At 39.4% G+C, this 19,201-nt stretch overlaps 7 protein-coding genes across 15 annotated transcripts; 6 read left to right on the top strand and 1 right to left on the bottom strand.

The window, feature by feature from the left end:
* Nucleotides 1-306: 306 nt before the first annotated feature.
* LOC116921831 (kunitz-type kappaPI-theraphotoxin-Hs1a) lies at nt 307-1,942 on the top strand. Of its 3 annotated transcripts, none has more exons than XM_045173205.1 (4): nt 307-400; nt 1,104-1,291; nt 1,356-1,410; nt 1,459-1,942. In XM_045173205.1, the coding sequence occupies exons 2-4, from the start codon at nt 1,262-1,264 to the stop codon at nt 1,824-1,826; spliced, it is 453 nt and encodes a 150-aa protein (XP_045029140.1). In that variant the 5' UTR covers nt 307-400; nt 1,104-1,261; the 3' UTR covers nt 1,827-1,942. The 3 variants fall into 3 exon arrangements, with proteins under 3 accessions (XP_045029140.1, XP_045029138.1, XP_045029139.1); XM_045173204.1 differs by lacking the exon at nt 307-400 and adding an exon at nt 951-1,036; XM_045173203.1 differs by lacking the exon at nt 307-400 and having other exon boundaries at nt 623-1,291.
* LOC116921835 (tetraspanin-2A) lies at nt 1,893-4,094 on the top strand. Of its 2 annotated transcripts, none has more exons than XM_045173202.1 (6): nt 1,893-2,022; nt 2,125-2,732; nt 2,790-2,987; nt 3,320-3,499; nt 3,570-3,755; nt 3,833-4,094. In XM_045173202.1, the coding sequence occupies exons 2-6, from the start codon at nt 2,643-2,645 to the stop codon at nt 3,947-3,949; spliced, it is 771 nt and encodes a 256-aa protein (XP_045029137.1). In that variant the 5' UTR covers nt 1,893-2,022; nt 2,125-2,642; the 3' UTR covers nt 3,950-4,094. The 2 variants fall into 2 exon arrangements, with proteins under 2 accessions (XP_045029137.1, XP_045029136.1); XM_045173201.1 differs by lacking the exon at nt 1,893-2,022 and having other exon boundaries at nt 2,081-2,365; nt 2,458-2,732.
* Nucleotides 4,095-4,359: 265 nt separating this feature from the next.
* Nucleotides 4,360-9,950, top strand: LOC116921338 (mast/stem cell growth factor receptor kita). 3 transcript variants are annotated; one of them, XM_045173181.1, is made up of 18 exons: nt 4,360-4,500; nt 4,668-4,894; nt 4,968-5,154; nt 5,223-5,404; nt 5,469-5,967; nt 6,164-6,309; nt 6,390-6,564; nt 6,627-6,782; nt 6,843-7,162; nt 7,233-7,523; nt 7,611-7,761; nt 7,818-8,045; nt 8,120-8,261; nt 8,324-8,469; nt 8,548-8,690; nt 8,755-8,877; nt 8,953-9,082; nt 9,141-9,950. In XM_045173181.1, exons 1-18 carry the CDS (start codon nt 4,419-4,421, stop codon nt 9,464-9,466), a joined length of 3,654 nt encoding a protein of 1,217 aa, XP_045029116.1. In that variant the 5' UTR covers nt 4,360-4,418; the 3' UTR covers nt 9,467-9,950. The 3 variants fall into 3 exon arrangements, with proteins under 3 accessions (XP_045029116.1, XP_045029117.1, XP_045029115.1); XM_045173182.1 differs by having other exon boundaries at nt 7,608-7,761; nt 8,120-8,255; XM_045173180.1 differs by having other exon boundaries at nt 7,608-7,761.
* On the bottom strand, nt 9,742-11,134 carry LOC116921828 (hsp70-binding protein 1). The gene is made up of 5 exons (XM_032928188.2): nt 10,739-11,134; nt 10,461-10,682; nt 10,240-10,395; nt 9,967-10,175; nt 9,742-9,895 (listed from the first exon to the last, which is right to left on the bottom strand). Exons 1-5 carry the CDS (start codon nt 11,022-11,024, stop codon nt 9,827-9,829), a joined length of 942 nt encoding a protein of 313 aa, XP_032784079.1. The 5' UTR covers nt 11,025-11,134; the 3' UTR covers nt 9,742-9,826.
* A 259-nt stretch (nt 11,135-11,393) lies between these two features.
* Nucleotides 11,394-12,498, top strand: LOC116921847 (nuclear cap-binding protein subunit 2). The gene is made up of 5 exons (XM_032928216.2): nt 11,394-11,611; nt 11,764-11,850; nt 11,917-12,011; nt 12,092-12,230; nt 12,294-12,498. The coding sequence occupies exons 1-5, from the start codon at nt 11,573-11,575 to the stop codon at nt 12,387-12,389; spliced, it is 456 nt and encodes a 151-aa protein (XP_032784107.1). The 5' UTR covers nt 11,394-11,572; the 3' UTR covers nt 12,390-12,498.
* Nucleotides 12,499-14,278: 1,780 nt separating this feature from the next.
* On the top strand, nt 14,279-17,443 carry LOC116921829 (ras-related and estrogen-regulated growth inhibitor-like protein). 4 transcript variants are annotated; one of them, XM_032928189.2, is made up of 8 exons: nt 14,279-14,608; nt 14,722-14,800; nt 14,867-14,894; nt 15,918-15,974; nt 16,047-16,295; nt 16,363-16,511; nt 16,586-16,768; nt 16,834-17,443. In XM_032928189.2, exons 5-8 carry the CDS (start codon nt 16,199-16,201, stop codon nt 17,344-17,346), a joined length of 942 nt encoding a protein of 313 aa, XP_032784080.2. In that variant the 5' UTR covers nt 14,279-14,608; nt 14,722-14,800; nt 14,867-14,894; nt 15,918-15,974; nt 16,047-16,198; the 3' UTR covers nt 17,347-17,443. The 4 variants fall into 4 exon arrangements, with proteins under 4 accessions (XP_032784080.2, XP_032784082.2, XP_032784083.2 ...); XM_032928191.2 differs by lacking the exon at nt 14,867-14,894; XM_032928192.2 differs by lacking the exon at nt 15,918-15,974.
* A 653-nt stretch (nt 17,444-18,096) lies between these two features.
* On the top strand, nt 18,097-19,008 carry LOC116921848 (mitochondrial fission 1 protein). The gene is made up of 4 exons (XM_032928217.2): nt 18,097-18,257; nt 18,344-18,553; nt 18,620-18,725; nt 18,791-19,008. The coding sequence occupies exons 1-4, from the start codon at nt 18,213-18,215 to the stop codon at nt 18,877-18,879; spliced, it is 450 nt and encodes a 149-aa protein (XP_032784108.2). The 5' UTR covers nt 18,097-18,212; the 3' UTR covers nt 18,880-19,008.
* The last annotated feature ends 193 nt before the right edge of the window (nt 19,009-19,201 follow it).

Genomic DNA, 19,201 nt, shown 5'->3' with positions numbered 1-19,201 from the left:
AAAAGGTATGTGGTTATGTAGTGAACCTAAGTACTGAACCCTTTATTAAGCTACTTTATACTCTGCCAAGTTGTCGGTGAAAAGATGACGGAGGACGAAACCGCCTTTGCGTTTCTATCGCAATGTTTCAATTACATAGTGTGGATACTTTCGGCATGCCTGTTGGAAATATCGCCACCACTGTCGACAAAGAGAGCAAGACAAATTAAGGTACATTTTACATAGTTATTCTAACTGTGTCTTTCTGTTTTTTATTTTTGCTGTATTGAACCAACTTCAGAATTTCCACTTTTCCTGTTTCGTTCTCCCCAGAATCTCAGGGTCCACAGGTGTCTTGTCCCGTGGTCTCTGGCTTTAAATGCAACAATTGCTACAACGTTATTTCAGTAGATGATGTCAGGTACGATAACAATGGAGTCCTAGCCTTATGGGGAATAAAAATTTTTAACAGCCAAATTTTTGTGCTGGAATCGCTCAAACGTTTTCAGAAAACAAAGTTTTAGTATTTTTCCTACTCTTCATGCAACTCTCCTTTTTTCGCATTTTGCTTCTCCGCGTCATTTCGAGCTACGTCTTAACTTTGGTAAAAACCCGATTGCATGCCGCATTTAATTTACAATAGGAATGGACGCACTGGGGCATAAAACAGAATTATCTCTGCAAGACGGTTACAGCCAACCCCCAGTAAATCATTTAAAATCCCAGTTAATTTTTAAATAATCCTGCAACTTTTTTTTATTATATTTCGTGTCTTCTATTTCGAATCTCTGAGCCCTCCCTGATATCCCGATTTTCGTTGCAAGATTATGTCCTTTTTATTTGAGGTTCACGCTTGACGGTGATTGAATTCCATTCCAGGTTTGATTAAGAAATGTTTTGTGTTCATCTTTTAAAATGTTGCATGCGACGAAAAGAGAAATGAACAAATTCATTTGTATGCGTCATCACAGAGTGGTGTCTGGCGCTGCCAACGAAGCCGCACTTGTGTGTTTTAAGTGGGGATAACACACAGATGGCACACAGATGACACACAAATGTGTGTGCAGTAAATTACACATCTAAAAGCTGGCCTGGATAATTCTTTTTCCATTTTTTGTTTTCAGAGAACACGCCATAGCAATACAGCAACAGACGGAAACGTTGACTGAGTTACAGCGCAGGAAATGTGACAAAGAATCCATTCTGTTGGCACAAGTCGAGACAAATAGTTGAATATTTCGCGTCGCTTAGTAATCTCAGTTGTCATTACCTACAGGAAATCATGTCGAACCTGACGTTGATCAACGTCTTTGTAAGTTTATTGTTCTCGTCATTCACTGATCGCCTAAAAAGCAAAAAATTTTAATTCGCAACAGATCGTCTTATCAGCAGCCATTTATTTGGTTGGCGCCGAACAATTAAACGTTCGAGGTAAATCATTATATTACTGACCTGTTACTGATTTGATAATGCTTCTAGTTGATTACGGTCTGCCAACAGCTGATCGACCAGACTTTTGTTTGTTGCCTGGCACCTTGCCGGGGGAAAAGAAGTGCAAAGGATACATCAAGAAATGGACTTTTAACGCGACGGAAGACGCCTGCGTTCCCTACATTTATGGTGGATGTCACGGCACTAAGAATCTCTTTGACACGGAAGAGGAATGTCACGCCGCTTGCCCATCATCGGACCAAAAGATGTCCGATTTACCTAAAATGCAAGGCTCAGTGGCCAACTTATCGAATTCAGCATCTCAATCATTAGCTTATCAAAACTATTTGGTGGCTATTTTAAGCTGCTTGATTTTCTTCTGTTTCATGGGGTGTTACCGTGTACTAATTTTCTAGAACGGAAAAATTAGTTTGGTCCCCTAAATTGGAATTGTAATCTCCTTTGTTGGTTCGTTCGAATTTAGTCGCGAACTTTTGTAACGAATAAAGTAATAAATTTTCAAACATTTCTATCCCTGCTTTGGTAGTAAGCAGAAGAACTGCAGTTAATTGCTCTAGAAGGTTGAAAATTCGTAAATTTGTGTTGCATCAGGTAAGTCTTGCAGACTAAACTTTTCAAAATGATAAGAAAAGCCTTAATGTCAGATTTTTTAACACCTCTGCTTATGGCTTATTCTTGCCAACCTACCGTCAGATATAGGATTTTTACACCAGATCCTGTTGTTGTAGAGCACTTGATTCTCCCAGCTAATGCATGGCTGTTGCATAAAAACTCGAAATCCAAGGTGGACTTTTATTTATCAGGCATGTTTTTTTGTTAAACCTCGGTGAGATATTGCCTGTGCTGTGGTATACGAAGACCACGTGAACGTCACACCCACTTCACGTTATTTTCTCCCATCACCAAGTTATTGGACGGTATTGGTTGTCCTATTGTAAGCTGGCTTATGTCTTTTATTTTACGATCGTGCAATGGTCCTTGTGCAGAGACCATTGTATCATATCAGATATTTATGGTACCATATAGGATTGGGACCCTCCTTCTCCTCCTATCGATGTGCAGGCAAGACACTCAAATGACGCAGAGGGGAGGTGTAAGTAGAAAAAGTACAAGAAAAAGAGCGAGATGCATGTCTTCGTTTGTTCATCGATTGTCATTCAAAGAAAACGGGTCGCATTGTGTCTGATACCACATCTGCTGTCCCGACCGGCATGCCTTACAGGAGCAATGAAGTGGACGAAAGGAACAAATGGACAACTAGATTCAAATACTTTTTATACTTCTTCAATGTCGTCTCTCTGGTATTTACTCTCTTTTTTTGTTTCATTTAACTAGACGTGAATTGAAAATTCCATTAGGTGCTGGCTATTGTGGTGATGACCATGGCCATTTACATCCGAGCCGATTGGACCATCAAACATTACATTTACGAATTGGAAGCGTATCTAATGTGGACGGGCCCTTACATTCTGATGGCCTCCTGTTCTTTCACCATCGTCATCTCTGCATTAGGATGTTGGGCCACCGTTTACGAAAACCCTTTTCTTCTCACTGCGGTAGGTCTCACTGTGTAAATCGCCGACAAACTATTCCAAATGGCTTGTTCTATCTTTCCTTTGTAAATAATCAACAGACTAAAATCGACATGTAATACTTGCTGCCATCACTTGTGTATACTGTTTGAACTAGTTTGAATGAAATATTGTTGATGTCATTCCAGAGAGATAATGACGTTAAGCCTTCGCTGTGTCGAGTTCAAAGTTACTCTCGTTACGATATTCACATCCACAGGCAACGTGCTAGTGATTATCGAAAAGGATTGAACTTTATCCTCTTTGCTGCATTCATTTTTACAAGAAAGACTAATGAATTCTTTTTTTCCAACTAGTTCACCATGGCCACTGGAGCAACGGCATTGATTGGTCTCGGTGGAGTTGCCTATTCGCTCAATCATGGCATCACCTTCTCCGACATTACTCCATGGCTAACGGATCGCTTCACTTACTTGGTGTTTGAATCCGATACTGATCCCCGGTCAGCTCGTATCGTTCGAATTATGCAAGAAGAGGTACTACATTGTCGTAAATCGATGAATCCAGTAGAACAAAAGTAAAAACCCTTTAATCATTTTCATGCAGTTGGGTTGTTGTGGTGGAAGTGGATGGCAGGATTATGCCAATTACAATATGGAAATCCCGTACGAATGTCGTAATCCAGTCACCGGCAACATGTACGTCTACGGGTGCGGAATCATTTTCTCTGATTTTATGGAACCTCTTGTCGCGTGGATGTCTGGAATTGCCCTTTTGCTGATTGTCCTACAGGTCTGATATTGCCAATGAATTTTCTCATTCTTGTTATGACGTGCCGACTTTTTGCATTTTATTTGTACAATGCACAGATAATGGCCATGGTAGCTGCCATGATTCTGCGCCGCAATTTCAAACGCGAAGATAAACTCATCAGTGGCCACCAAAAGTCAGCTACTTACACTGCTGTTCGGAGCCGAAATATTTAAAATGTAAATTTTTGTATATGTGTAGAGCAACGTGGATGTTTCATTGGTTTTTGACATGAAATTCAGTGATTCCATATTTTAATCAGTCATAATGTTATACATTTGTTCTTTCTGCATGCTGCGAATTCAACTACGAATAATACATGTCCACTAAAACAAAAAAACTGCATCGGTTGTTTGTTTTTATGAAAAGGTTCCCATTTGCCAGTACGTTGTGGTTTGGTGCAATTCGTTATCCGAAAAATTCATCAAGCCGCAGTTTCCTTTCAAGTTATTCTCTGATAATCCCAACATTTCCGTTATGCCTCCCAGCTAGGTGCATGGCTAAAACGAAAAATCATTGAGTTCAATTGCATCATTTGCTAGACAGGTTTGGATATATTCGGTTTACACAGCAGAGTCTTATTGTTCCCCATCACCCCGATTACCTACTTAGCCAAACGTCTTTAGACGTAGTACATGGTCAACTATGTCTCAACGATCAACGTTTTTGACCAATCTAGTTGTACGTGTTATCTTGATAGAATTATTGACGTCATTCTCCTGTCACGGTAGGTGTTTAATACTTTGTCTAAACATTTCGGGTGAGCTGCTATTGGGATTATCACTCGACAAGGCACACAACTTTCCAGTGTCAATATATTCGACTGCTAATCTGTTTTCTTTTTATCACCGCCCGACTGCACGTTGTGAAAAAATAAAAATAAAAATACAAAAGCTTCGGTGACAAGTGGACCGATAATGTCGGCTTCGTTGCTCCCGTCATCATCCAGTCAACAGACGTCCCAGTTGTTGGTACAAACGGGTCAACATTTCAGCAGGACTTGCACCGTTCCTATGGGCAGGGGATTGAACATCACTTGCACTTTACCCAGCAGCGGTAGTAGTACAGCATCTGAAACGACGACACAAAGACATAATGAAGCTTCTCTTTATCTACGCAAAGTAATAAAGGAAACGTTTATGCTAACTAAATAGTTTATTGAACATTACTGAATAAAAAAAAAATGTGTTTTAGTTGAGTAATTTAAAGGACCGGCTCACAATGACGTACCATTCAGACCCGATTCGTCAAGAAATTACATCCACCATGATTATCCGAAATGCTAGTTATCTTGATACGGGATATTATGGTTGCCGGCTCAACAATTCCAACGCCAAATTTAATGAAACTTACATCTTTGTTCATCCCCTACACGTTGCCAGTACGACTTGTGTCGAATTTAATTTGTCATTACCTGCAAGGACTTCTTTAATCATTTCCATTTAAAAGGCTTAGAATCGTCTAGCAGCGAACCAGCCGATGTAATCGATGACAATGATTTGCTGCTTCCAACGTTGGATGTTTACGTCCTTGAGGAAAATAAAGCAGTCGATCAATTTATACCATTCAAGCCGACGCATCCTGAAGTAAAACTCTACTTGTCTAAGAAAATTAGAAATCACTGGATTGAGGTAAGAGTTGGATTTTGTTCTAATCTTTAGTGAGTAACCGACTATACTTGCCCCTTTGTAAAAGATTTTCTCGTCTGAATATTCGGTCATAAACGGTAATGGCAATTGGTTTTGGGACAAATACCGTGGCCTGATCATTTCTCAAGTGAACGCCAATCAAACCACAGGAGTGTATTGGTGCGATGCCATTCTAGACGGGAAAACGACTACTCGCTATTTTCGCATTTTCGTAACGTCTGATGAAGAAGACGATGACCGGCCTCACAATAATCTAGTTCCCCGTATTAAGAATGCAGTCGAATACCTAATTTTTCCATCTGGGAGCTCATTTCAACTAAAATGTCAAATCGCGATCGACGAGTCACGGAATTACAACCTCACGTGGTCGGTGCCCAGCAAACCAACAAAACATTTAAACTATTCCATTACTTGGGAAACAGTTGGAAATCTTCGATCGGCTATTCTCAAGGCGTCAGACATCCGATTTCTCGATACGGGAAATTATACTTGTCATCGAAGTGATGCTTTGCACTTGGTGGCCAGCCAATACATCTTCGTTTCTGGTATTTTACTAATTTCCATTTTCATGCTGTTTAACTCCGTATTATTATATAAATGCACGTTAGATGGGTCTTGCGTCACGTGCTTTTTTGAAAAAACTCTTGGTCTGCTAACACTTGTTTACCCCTGTTAAAATGGGCAACTTTCTAATAATCTCATAAAAGTCGACACTTGTCATTTCTTTCTGCAAACATTCAGATGGAGACCATTTATTTCTGCCGACCGAACGATCCTACGTGTTCAACGATACACAAAAGGCGGTGCTTCCATGCCGTCCCACACATCCCGACGTGGTCGTCTCGCTGCAAATAGAAGGGAAAACAAGTCGTGGTATCGAAAACATTGTATGTCCTCTTCTCACTCAGTAAAGAACAATTGTTTTTTTCATTGCTGTTGTAATTTTACCCATTTTATTTCATTTTAGACACTTTACCCCATGGCTGACGACAGGGGAAGAAGTGGGGATTGGCTGTACAGCAAATTCCAAGGTTTTCGAACAAAAATGAATGCAACCAGAGCCAATGCTGGGAGAAAATACCTGTGTAAGGGTACCAGGTTTGGTCAGACAAATCATCTTTTCATTGATGTAACAGTAGCAGGTCAGCCACGTTAAAACGTTATAATCATTAATAGTGTCATAATGTATGCCTTTATGTCCCAGATATCAGGCTGACAGTTAGCGATTTGGGAGCGATAACTGAGGGTGACGATGCCACAATAAAATGTGAGACCTATTACGGCCATTCCGTGATCACTTGGCATCCTCCTTCGGGTCCGAGCGTAACAATTGAAGCTGGGTCGCTTCAAAATCCAGCCGGTACAGATTTTGTGGCTTCTTCTATCGCCGTTTAATTATTAATGTTTCTATTTTCTCAAGGAATCTCTCGCGTTACACAGACGCCCAATAAGGAGACAAGAAAACCGCAGGATTTATACATGACCGAAGTGAGATGGAGAAATATCAGCAAATCGGCAACAGGCTTGTACGAATGTCGCTATCGGGACAATCTGAGGCACAGCGTAGCTGTTCGATACTATTCCATGGAGGTACGAGACGCCATGGTTCCACGATTAGAAAAACAACTCGGTTGGAAGAAGAAGAAATATATTACGGTCAAAACCCAAGAGAGAGAGAACACACAATTCGAATGCCACTTGTTGGAAGGCGTGCCTACACCTACAGTGTCATGGTTAAAAGTAATGAAGCAAGAGTAAAAAATCAATTCTATTACACAGTTTTTATAAACCTTATTGCTTTCTGCCAAAGGATGGTGTCATCGTCAACAAAGATCGGCTAATCAAGGATTTGATAATCAACGAAACGACAATAAATGGGACATTGCATTCATACCTCCACCTGGTGGATGTGGAAGCGGCTAGCGAGGGCGAATATACTTGCCTTTTCGAAAATCGTCTAGGAAGCGACAATAAAACTTTTCGTCTTGAAGTGGCCTTAGGCGACGACTACTATATAGCAACAATTACCATCACTGTAGTTCTCATCGTGATTGCTGCCGTCCTCTTATTGGCGGCCCGGATTTTTTACGTCCGTTTGACGGTACCAGACAATCGCTAAAATTAATAAAATATATATTCTTTATTCATTAATTACGGAATGTTTGACCCCGCTGAAAATTATCAGAAGGCCAGGAATGCAACCGATATTGCCAAAATGCTGGAACCTTTGTTAGCTGGCAATCCTCAAAGGATCAACCATAAATTGCCTTTAGACGGCCAATCTGAATTGTTGCCCTATGACAAAAGATGGGAATTTCCCCGCGATTGCCTCAAAATTGGTACAGCTTGACGTAGCTGTTGATGCGAATAAATTATTGATTTGTTTGAGTTCTAGGCAAGCAATTAGGTGCTGGTTGCTTCGGAAGAGTCTTACAAGCCGAAGCCAAAGGAATAGTTCCTGGTGAAGAATCGAAGACTGAAACTGTGGCCGTCAAAATGGTACGATCCTACGCTGATTTAGGCGCGCTGGCCAGTCTCGTGTCTGAACTCAAAATTCTTATTCATCTTGGCTCCCATCTAAATATTGTCAATTTACTGGGAGCTTGCACCGACGTTTCCACTGGTTTGTACCCTTTTTTCTTTAATTTAATCTAAAATGTGATCTACTTTACCCAATTTGTTATTCGTTTGAAAAAGGCGATTTCCTCGTTATCGTCGAGTATTGTCGTTTCGGCAACCTTCTCAATCATCTGCTGGCTAATCGACACTGTTATGTCGATCAAGTCGACATGAACGGTGACCTTTTACCAATCGACGTGCCTCAGCAGAATCAGTTCAGGCATTTTTTAAATTAAAAATGATAATTCCTTTATCGGAGTTAAACTTCTTTTTGAACAACAGGAGCGATTGTGGTGGCGCTGACTATCTCTACATGGGTGCTCCTTCTTCTGCCCCGGCATTTGTTCCTATTCCAGTAAAGCCGGAACGTAAAAAGAGTCGCCGCGAAAACCACACCGACTATCTCGTGATGCTTTTAAACAATCGTGGTAACATCTAACCAAATATCGTCTTGGTCGTGGAATTACAGAAATTATTATTATTATTTTTTAAATAATAATTATTAGGGTCTGTGTCGTTTAATCGGTCGCCTCCAGTCGAGCAAGAGGAAGAGGTTGATACTGTAAACAATCAGCCGTTTTCGACTCGTGACTTGATCTGCTGGTCGTTCCAGATAGCTCGAGGAATGGACTATCTTTCCGGAAGAAATGAAAGTTTTTTTTCAAATATTTAAAAGACACAAAAGTGTCGTAATGTTTATTGATTGACCACAGGTGGTTCATGGAGACTTGGCAGCCCGAAATATCTTACTGGCAATCGATGGTGTTGTCAAAATAGCTGATTTTGGACTATCCCGGAAAATTTATCAGGACAGCAATTATAAAAAGAAGGGAGATGTAACTGAATTTTTATTTTCATCCATTATCCTACTTCTCATTTTAAAAATAAAAATATTTTCTATGCATATAAAGGCGATGCTGCCAGTCAAATGGATGGCACTTGAATCCCTGGTGGATCGCATCTTTTCTAGCCATTCGGACGTTTGGGCATTTGGAGTCACCATGTGGGAGATGTTTTCCTTAGGAAAAGTTCCTTATCCAGGTTTTTCCTATTCCATTTTGGACCAAAAACTTTGAGAAACTAAAGTGTCTTCTTTTAGACATGGAAGACATCGGATCATTAATTCAGCATTTGGAAAATGGAGGTCGCATGGAAATACCGCGACAGAGTCCAAACACCGTGGCGCAAATCATTTCACGGTGCTGGAAGGCCGATCCCAACGTAAGACCCACATTCGGCCAACTAGAGCAAATGCTAGGCGATTGGGTGGAGGCCGCTGTCAGGATCAAATATGTAGACATGAACGAACCGTATAATCGTCGCAATGCCGAGAGGATTGGCAGCCTTGCCGATGATTTTTCAAGCGAGGACCCTGCTAGCAACCAACAGCAAACAATTGGCTACGTCAACGTCCAAGAGCTCTAAATCCCAATTAACTGTGTTTTCTATTTTTTTTTTTTTTTTTATGGACCTATTATCAATCTTCACTTGAACTTAAGCTTCTGTCTCACTATCCAGATGTGTATCTGGCTGCGTGAGGGAGAAATAGAACTTTTACTTAAAGATTGTTATACATGGATATCAGTCATAGCTAGTAATCGCGGGAGAAACTTGAGGACCATAGCCACGCGAGATCACTTCATTGCAATAGACGCATAATGACATTTCCCTCCTTCCAAAACCAGAACAAAAAAATGATGTAAAAAAAAAGGACGTTGGATGTATTGCGCCTCCATATTACCAGCCTCTCAAATTCTCTCTCTATAACCACCTGACCTGAAAAATTCATCTGTCTTCAACTATATCCTCCTTGAAGATTACCGATAATAGCGTGCGGCAATATTCAGCTTCTTCCTGTAAAATGCACGATTAAAGAAGTTACAAAAACAATACACACAACCGAAATAAATGCAAAAATAAATTACCAAACATTCATCCCGATCTTTGATCAACTCAATACGATTGTCCAGAAGTTCGCGTAATAGAAATTCTGACCTGCGACACTCTTCTATCGATGGCGGGTGACCTTGCGTTAGAGCTAATAAAGCGGCCAGAAGATGTTCGTGAGTAGAATCGTGATCTCTTTGCAAGAGAGCCACAAACTGTTCCACAAATCCCATGTTGCACAAGGTGTCTAATTTTGGGAAAAGGGTCTCTTGAAGAGTTTCTAAACATGAACAATTTTGTGGTATGAATACCTTTGAATGATGGATCTTCATTACATAAACAAGTTAGCATAAATGATGCCTTAATTTTCAATTTTCCAACTGATGACTGTAGGGCCCTCAATAGAGATGAAAATCCATCACAGTTGACAAATGCATCCTGAGCTTCTGCACATTCTCTTGTCAAACCTAACCATCAATGTTGCCTATGTTAATTGAAGTTTGCCTGTGGACTAAGAAATCAAACTAGTTACATGAAATGGCATACAAGGCCTTGACTCGTGCTTCTTCGCAATCATCATTCTCCAGCATTTTAAGCAAAATGGATAGCAGGTCTTCTTTAAGCACTTGCTGCTGGCAGTATGGGTTGTTCTGTGTTATGGTGCCAATCAACTGGCAGCATCTCCAACGAACTCCATCATGTGGAGAGTTTAAGCAGGGAATGAGGATAAAGAATCCTCCAATCTTGTGAAAATCTAAAATTTAAATAATTGTCAAATTTTTATAAATATCCAAACAATATTAACTGTACCATTGGCTGTGTCCATTGAATCAACAAAATCAGTAATCATCTCCAGTGCTTCTTCCATTTCTCCTGGATCTTCTTCTGGACTCTCGACTCGATCTGGATTGAGAATATTTAATGATTTGGAGATTTCAGCTACCACATCCACCGATAGCCCTCTCAGAGCTTCTTCCAACCAGCGCCTTCTTTCTTCAGTCATGGATGTCACCGTTGTTCGATCTTCAGAAGCCGTGCCTTCAATAGCAAACCTCAAAAGCCCTTGCATGTCTCTTGGCTGCCGCGGAGGTTCCATTACTTTGAAAACAGTTTAACAAGTTAATATGTAACAATCTATGGAAAATGAGACGCAGTTATAACTCGAGAACGCATGGGACAAGCAGACGTCAATCAACATGTTTACCCGCAAATTCAGGAAAAATCTCGAAGAAGAGCCATCTAACGTGGAGATGAATAATTTTAATAACACCTTTATGCAACTCCTTTGAAAATAAAAAGATTTCCTTATGTAATTACACCAGACTTAGTTTTTGTTTGTAATTTTTTTAAGTTTAATAAACTGCATATTATTGAACAAATAATATTGCTGGTTTGTCAAAATCCTCAAAATTCAAATGCCGGTTTGAGTAGTGTAACCTATTGGGCATCTGTTGCATTTTTCAAAACTTACGCTCATCTCGCGTCATTTGTTGTGTAAACGGAACATTGAGTCTTTTCAACACATGCATTTACCTTTGATAATTTAGCAAGATTAACTTTAACCACTTGATTGGGGAAAAAAAACATCTTTCTGTGGAGAGTGGGACGACGGTGGAATTGACCTCTCGAATTGAATTTCTGATAATGGCGGTGGCAAGCACTTACAGAGACCAACATTTCAAAGTAAGAATGATTAGATGAAAGAAAAATTACATCCATTATTGATTCAAAACTCGCCTAGCACTTGCTGTTCACAAATACCCTTTAAAATTGAAAAAAGTACCTCCTTTACTCTTAATTTGATTTAAAAAAGCAAATAATTTGTATTTTTTTAGGGTTCACGTGTAGAGCAAGAGCGTCTGTTGGGTCAGTCATGCACTTTGTATGTTGGAAACTTATCATTTTATACCACTGAAGAACAGGTATTTCTGAGGTTGAAAACTGCCTTTTGAAATTTGTAGCTTAACTTTCTTTTGTTATTGTTTCAGATTCATGAATTGTTTGGAAAATGTGGTGATATCAAGAGGATAATCATGGGACTTGATAAGTTCACAAGAACTCCATGTGGCTTCTGTTTTGTAGAGTGAGCATTTCATATTTATATCACTTCAAAGAGAAATCCAATATCAACATAACAAATTTTTGTTAAATTCAAACTTTTAGATTTTACCTCAGAAATGATGCTGAAAATGCCATTCGATTTGTGAATGGGACTAGACTGGATGACAGAATTGTGCGAACTGACTGGGATGCAGGATTTATTGAAGGAAGGCAGTATGGTAGAGGCAAAACTGGAGGACAGGTCAGTGCTAGCATTGTTTTTTCAATAAACTTACAATGTTCATACATATTTCCCTTCCTCTAGGTTAGGGATGAGTACCGAACAGATTTTGATGGTGGCAGAGGAGGATGGGGTAAGATGATTCAACAAAAAGTTGCAACATCTGCTGCCAACAATTGAATGCAACAATTCTAAATACTGTATCATCAATTCACGTATGTCCTTTTTTTTAAACAAATGTCAACAGTGTTATTCTTCTCATCAATTAAAACAGACAATGCGATCCAAATAGGATACAGTCTCTCCCTTTATTTTTTTAATTACCCACAGTTCATTGTAGGCCTCGTTTGCAACGGGGATGTTAGTGTTGTTCTTTGACAACTTGGAGACGTTTCTCATTATCTTCGTCTGTGTGATTCGTCTGGATTTTATCGATCCACAGGGTAGCTCACCCATGTGATCCTGTTTTTTTACTTCGCTTTACGATGCGGGGGTAGTTGTTGCACATTTATTGCCGATTGGTACGCATGACTTTTGCGGCTTTCTTTTCTGGAAAGAAAAAATTCGTAGATACTTGCCTCACCTACTACCCACCTAGCAGTTATGCCTGAATAGAGTTGAGGGAGCCTTCCCTCCACAGAATGGGTTTCACGTTGGCATCCACGTGACGATATGAAATTGATTAGGAGCTATGTGACTAGTTCAATGAACGTCAAGCAAATAATCTATTAATAGGTAATTAGATTAGGGGACAGCGAGCACCACATGGAAATGAGCGACCAAACCAATAGGGCATTGTGATTAAAAGTATTCTCGTCGTGTTATACAATTTAAAAATAAAACATAATACGTGGTTAATTCCTTCTGGAGAAGAAAAGACACTTTTAGTGTTGTGTTGACGGCTCTTGAAATACGTCAACATCCTAATGTTAACGATTGAGACCAATGCAGGAAATCCATACCTTGGGCCACATCAGTTGTTTGAATATCTCGGGGCAACGGGCTGGCTAAATATGCTTGATTATACAGTATATCAGGATAGGCCCAAGGAAAGCATGGAACGCGTGCTGATCCGCGTGTTTCTTCCAGCTGCTAAGAATCCAAGGTGATGCTAAATAGGTCCCAGCGATTTGCTAGACAATCTCTTTTGTTGTTGTTGTTCAAAGAATGAGAAAACCATGCCGATTTGCATATTGCATTGGCGATTGTAATTTTATTTCTTTACGTGAACCACATTTTCCATTGTGTAATGCGTTTAGCAAAGTCCCCTTGTTGAACGAAGATTGGACGTAAAAAAAAACATTAGTTTTTTTAGTTCTACATTTTCCCGCAAGAATAGAATTGCGTGGCAAATTCGATATCAACACTGAGCAGCCAGACGATCAATTTTCACCGAGTTATTGCACAACAATCGGTGGTAGTACTGCGCACTAGGCGTCTATGTCAGCGTCAGTAGTAATGATGTAGACGGACGCTGCTATAGAGCCTCAGCATTATTTCCAATTAAAAACGGAACGCCTTCAATGCCCACCATAAGTGCAATGCTCCATATAAATAGTTGGTTTTTCTTTTTTGTAATAGTACCAGAGGTTTGTGTCAATCTACCACATTAAACAATGAAGCCAAATAATAGAGGCTGGGTTAGTCTAGCTCTTCAAGAGACGCAGTAGATATAAATGACGTTTTAGCAACGCTGCAATCAAAGCAATGATTGGCACTGCCAATCCAAACAGAAATCAGGAAATCGATAAGGTTTTGTCCTATTGAGGAAATGGATATAACGACATTTTTCGGGAAGGCATCATACGAAAATCTTGGCTGATGTTTGGGTTTTTCGACAATTGTCTTTTGCGTTACGTAAAACGTTGGCTACAGCGATGATGCGGATGCTGCCTGGTGACGGACTATTAGGCCGCACCAACCTGCACGTGGCATGGCTGCAACATGCCTCGTGCTCCATACTTCCTATTTTTTGCACTTTTCTCTTTTTCCTTCCAAAAAAAATTTTTAATTAGAGCCTCTATTAATCCGTACGGCAATAATCACACATTTTCTCTGGGGTCATTTTGTTACCCTAACTGGCATTATGTAGAGACAAAGGGCATCTTCTTGTTATCTGTTACGTTTAGTCATTTTCAAGTGTTTTTCAGTTATGGGGTGGTCGATTATGCTTACGAACAGTAGCTGTTGTTGTTTAACATTGAATCCGTATGGTACAGATCTGAGTATTCAACCGCCTCATGGTATCGATTCAGGTCTCGGTCAAAAGAGTGAAATTTTCTCGTGTGCGATTCGTGTGTCGACGGCAGCAGCCATTGTTGTCATAGACTCTGCTAAGGAGGCAAGGTTGTCCTTGGCTTTTCTTTTGTTCAATTTGGTCTCTGAATTTGACCCGACAGGTACCGAAACTCTTTTCTCGTTTTAATCGTTTTGACGGTTTTCATTATGATAAAAAAAAGTTTTGAACCTCCATTTTGTTTGCCTGTTTTAAATTGAACGTAACACACTCCAGGGCATAAGAAACAACTCTACCGTCCAACAGTTTTTTGAAAACGAATGCCTACACGTGGATTGAATGGATTCTTTTGGTGGTAAACTATATAAAAAATAAAATAAAATAAATAAATAGGCACGTGCCGTTGATTTCTTTCTCCCAGGTCGGCGTGCTCATCTCCTCCACGGGCAGTAAGTATCAAATATATATAATGGGAGGCTATTATAATTGGAGAGAAAGATCATGCAGTCCACTATTTTTTTTTATAATTTTTTTTCTCTTTTTCATCACATCAATTTCATATGCATCTTTTCAATGGCTGAAAAGAGTTGGACTTGCAGGGGAGTCTTGTTAAGTGTAATCTAGCCTTCCAATTGACCATTGACATTGTGATGGACTTGTGGAGAGCTTTGATCTCTCCCTCTCTCTTTCACGGCCATTTAATGGCTCATCATTATCTTTTTCATGTGGATACTGCTTTTATATATGCCACGTGTGTGTGACATAGGGGACACGTTAGTTTCTTTCGAAATGTTTAACGGAATAAGTTTAAAAAGGTATTATTACTAAACGTGCCGTATGCATCCATGTACAAAACGCATAAGGAACGAACGAAGTTTTGGGCTGACCTATTTGCCTGCATTACATTTTATTTAGGCTAATAAGTGTGACAATGTATATGATTTTTTTGAAAAATGTAGGACATCTCACTTCAACGTTTAGTCTGTATTCGATGCTTTCTTACGTTTGGCGAAATCTTGTTAATGTTTGTGCGACGCTGTACGCCCCAGAAATAGGTTGCACTTCTCTTATGCATACCAGCTCACCTTGACCAATTATCGAAGTTTGGTTTTTTTTTTACGTTCACCAAAGGGCAAGGTGAATTGACATTCATTTGAACCCAAGTTCATGTAAACTCAATATTATTCGTCCTTGATGATCAGTTCATTCGTGTCCAACTTGTTATACGTGATCAGCATCACAAGTTTGCCAACATATCCGTTTGCAATTAGCATAACTTTTGCAGGGCTATGCTTCGTTATTCGTTCCCACTAGTCTGCGTTTATCCATTTATTGGTAACAAGTGATGACCTTGGGTATGGGAAAATCGCCAGTTGTCTAATGTTTCCATCCCGATTCTTAGTTGCTTATACGGAAAAAAAGATGGCTTGTCATGTGTAAACATTTCTTAATTGAATGCATTTTTATAACAGGAGTTGTTACTGATACAAGTAGACGTTATGTAGGCCAAAACGTCTATTCTTTTTGTGGTTTGTACTAGTTTCCCAATCGCAAAACATCGTTTTCTATAAAGCTAGTATTTCAAATTGCAACACTTTCAGGTGATTCGCGATTGTGCGTCCCACTGCGCATGTCCGTATATTGTCGGCCGCTATAAAAAGGAGGGCACGAAGAGATTTCAGGATCAAACGTCGCAGCATTCACTCAAGATTAGTTCACGCTTTTCGTTCAATTTCGTATTTTCATCAAAAAAATGAAGGAATCTTTAGGCAACGTCAAATCGTCAATAAGAACCACCAGTGGCCGACTGTGCATTACTGTCCTTGGGTCTTCAGCCGTTGGGAAAACAGGTTCGTTTATTTGTCTATTTTCTATTTTAAAAAACGATTGATCTAAATGGCAAAATTCTGTCTGTAGCTCTGACAGTGCAATACCTGACAAGTCGTTTTATCGGTGATTATTATTCCGGCACGGACATGACTTATCATCATTCTTTCCCCTACATGGGCGGATCGCTTAAAACAAATGTCGATATTCTTGATATTTCTCGACCCCATGACAACGATGTAAGTGGTTTATATATTATACATTTTCATGGATTATCGGATATAATGTTTACGAATCACTATTTAAACAAAAGGTGCAAGAGGAAGACGAAATGCTATTGTCACTGGACACCGAAAAATGCAACGCCTTCCTTGTCGTCTATTCGCTAACAAACTCCAAATCTTTCGATAGAGCACGTCAAATCCTTTCCCGATTGCCGTTCAATTCGCCAAAATATTTAGTGGCCAATCAGTTGGATTTACAACACAGACGACAGGTAACAACCAACCCCTTCAACATAATATTTCTCAAATAAAACTAACAATTTGAACTCGGTTACAGGTAACACGTGTAGAAGGCCAAGCTGTTGCTGACGAATTTGGTTGTCCATTTGATGAGTTTTCGGCTGCTGAATCATTCTACAAAGACTATCCTACTCAAAATCAGTGCGGAGTGAAAATTGTTTTTCAAAAGTTGATCCGCCAATTGATATCCAGTTCGCACATCCTGCCCTATCCGAGAATGATAAGATTCTCGGCCTTTTCGAAAATCCTCGGCGCCTTGGTGACTAAAACTCGTCACGCCGCGAACAACAACAACAACAAAGTCCAGAAAAGTCTTTCCAATACTAGGAAAACTTCTTTGTCATCTTGCAGCGATAGAAGCAGCAATTCTAGTGGAAATAACAGCATCGGAAGTGTTGATTCCATTGCTGTTTTAACACCTGAAATGAGTTTGTTGCATATCGGCAGCAACAGCAGCCACTTACTGTACGGAGTCAAATCGAAACCCATTTCTATTGCCCGCCTAAAGAGTTCGATAAATTATCCATCAAGTCAGAACGCGTCCATATAACGATTTTTAAAAAATCGATCCTCACCTTAAAATGTACAGTTTTCGTATTTTTATACAGACTATTTATAAACCAAATACAAGTTTATTCTGAATATTACATTTTCAATCTTGTTTTCGAAATTTGAATTTTCGTCTGCTTCGTGTTATTCAAATCTTGCAAGGCGACATGTACACATCTTTGAGAAGAACTTGAAGATGCGACCTATTTTTGATTAAGTATTCACCCGGCCTATCGTTACGATCACGTGTGAAATCTTGATTGATTTTATCGTGACAGTTACCACGAGAGAGTCTCTGCGAAATTTACTCTCGGTATGCATCAAGGGCGAACACGAGACACGTCATTCAAAATGTACATTAAAAAAAAAATCTAAGCTCAAACAAAGGTGAAAAATATGGAAATCATAATTAGAGTAGTATCAAAACATGGAAATATATAATATTTTGCAAGAATACACAACCCACCACAAGCTTTCCTTAATTGCTTTTCATTGTCCCTTTCTACTTCCCGTAGAGCTGTAGGAATGTTCTTATGTATGCCACTGTGGCTGCATAAAGTACCCAACCATACAAAACCTAATAAGCTTCTTAAAGGCAGCTTCTAAAGAATGTGTAGTAGAGTGTGAGTATGATTTTATATATACTAATTATACTCTTTTGGAAATCATTCAGGAAACTTCATCATTCCTTTTCTTAGAGGCAACATTTTAAAGAAGGCTTCAAGCAATTGTTTTGAAATTCCCGCATATATTTTTCGTCTGCTGAAAAATAATCTGTGACATCAGCTGTTTCCCCCTGACGGAATACGTTCTTGTTTTCATCACCAAAGTTTTTGCAATACTTTTAGAGGAACTTACGGTGGCAAAATGGAGGACGTTCTCGATGAAAGTGTTTCCGAAGAGGACTTAAGGGTATGCATTTAGAGTTGTTATTGTAAACTTATGAAAGAAGTATCACTAATCAGAATTTCAATAACATACATGTTGGAACGTGACAGAAATTTGAGCGGCGGTACCATGACAGTTTGGCCCAGGGAACAGTTACTCATGTCATCCAATTTGAATATGCCTGGTGCTTAATTCGGAGTAAATATCCTACAGATGTGAAAAGAGGCATTTTTCTTTTGGAAGATTTGTCAAAGGGTGAAAATGAATCTGGAAAACGGGACTGTATCTATTACCTGGCTATTGGCAATGCCAAAATTAAAGTAATGATTTTTGGAAGCTGCTGAATGAGTCATAACCTTATGTAATAATTATTCTTCTGTGAATAGGAATACAGCAAAGCCTTAGGATATACAAAAGTTTTACTACAGGTAGAACCAGGCAATCGGCAAGTTCAAACTCTGAAACACACAATTGAAAAACGCATGGAAAGAGGTATTGAAACTTTTCTTTTAGAAAACCCAATCTAAACTGCTGTTTTAAATTTTGTCTTTTCCTAGAGGGATTGAAAGGCATGGCTATTATAGGTGGAGCAGCCTTGGCTTTGGGCAGTCTGATTGGATTTGGAGTAGCTCTGGCAAGAAAGTGATAGAGTTTGTGTACAATACATGATACACATCTAATTCTGTAAAACATTTTGTTTCATGTTCTTTACCGAAAATGCCTGTATTTTGAGTTTTTGATATTGTTCAACATAAAAATGTCTTGTGTAACTACATCTAGGTTGTATAATTTAGTTCCTTCAGATATTTTTTATGTAAGATAAAGTGGGATGGAGGTAAATGAATGCCATAGTTGTACATTATTGCTTTGATTTTCTAGGTTTTTCTTCCCTAGTTTGGAGTTAAAACCTTTACGTTTTTAATAGGTAACAGTAACAGCCCGGGTTTACATGCAACGTAAAGGTTGCC

The sequence above is a fragment of the Daphnia magna genome, linkage group LG4 (assembly GCF_020631705.1).
Source record: "Daphnia magna isolate NIES linkage group LG4, ASM2063170v1.1, whole genome shotgun sequence".
NCBI classification, from domain to species: Eukaryota; Metazoa; Arthropoda; class Branchiopoda; order Diplostraca; family Daphniidae; genus Daphnia; species Daphnia magna.
This window is presented reverse-complemented; position numbering and strand designations above follow the sequence as displayed.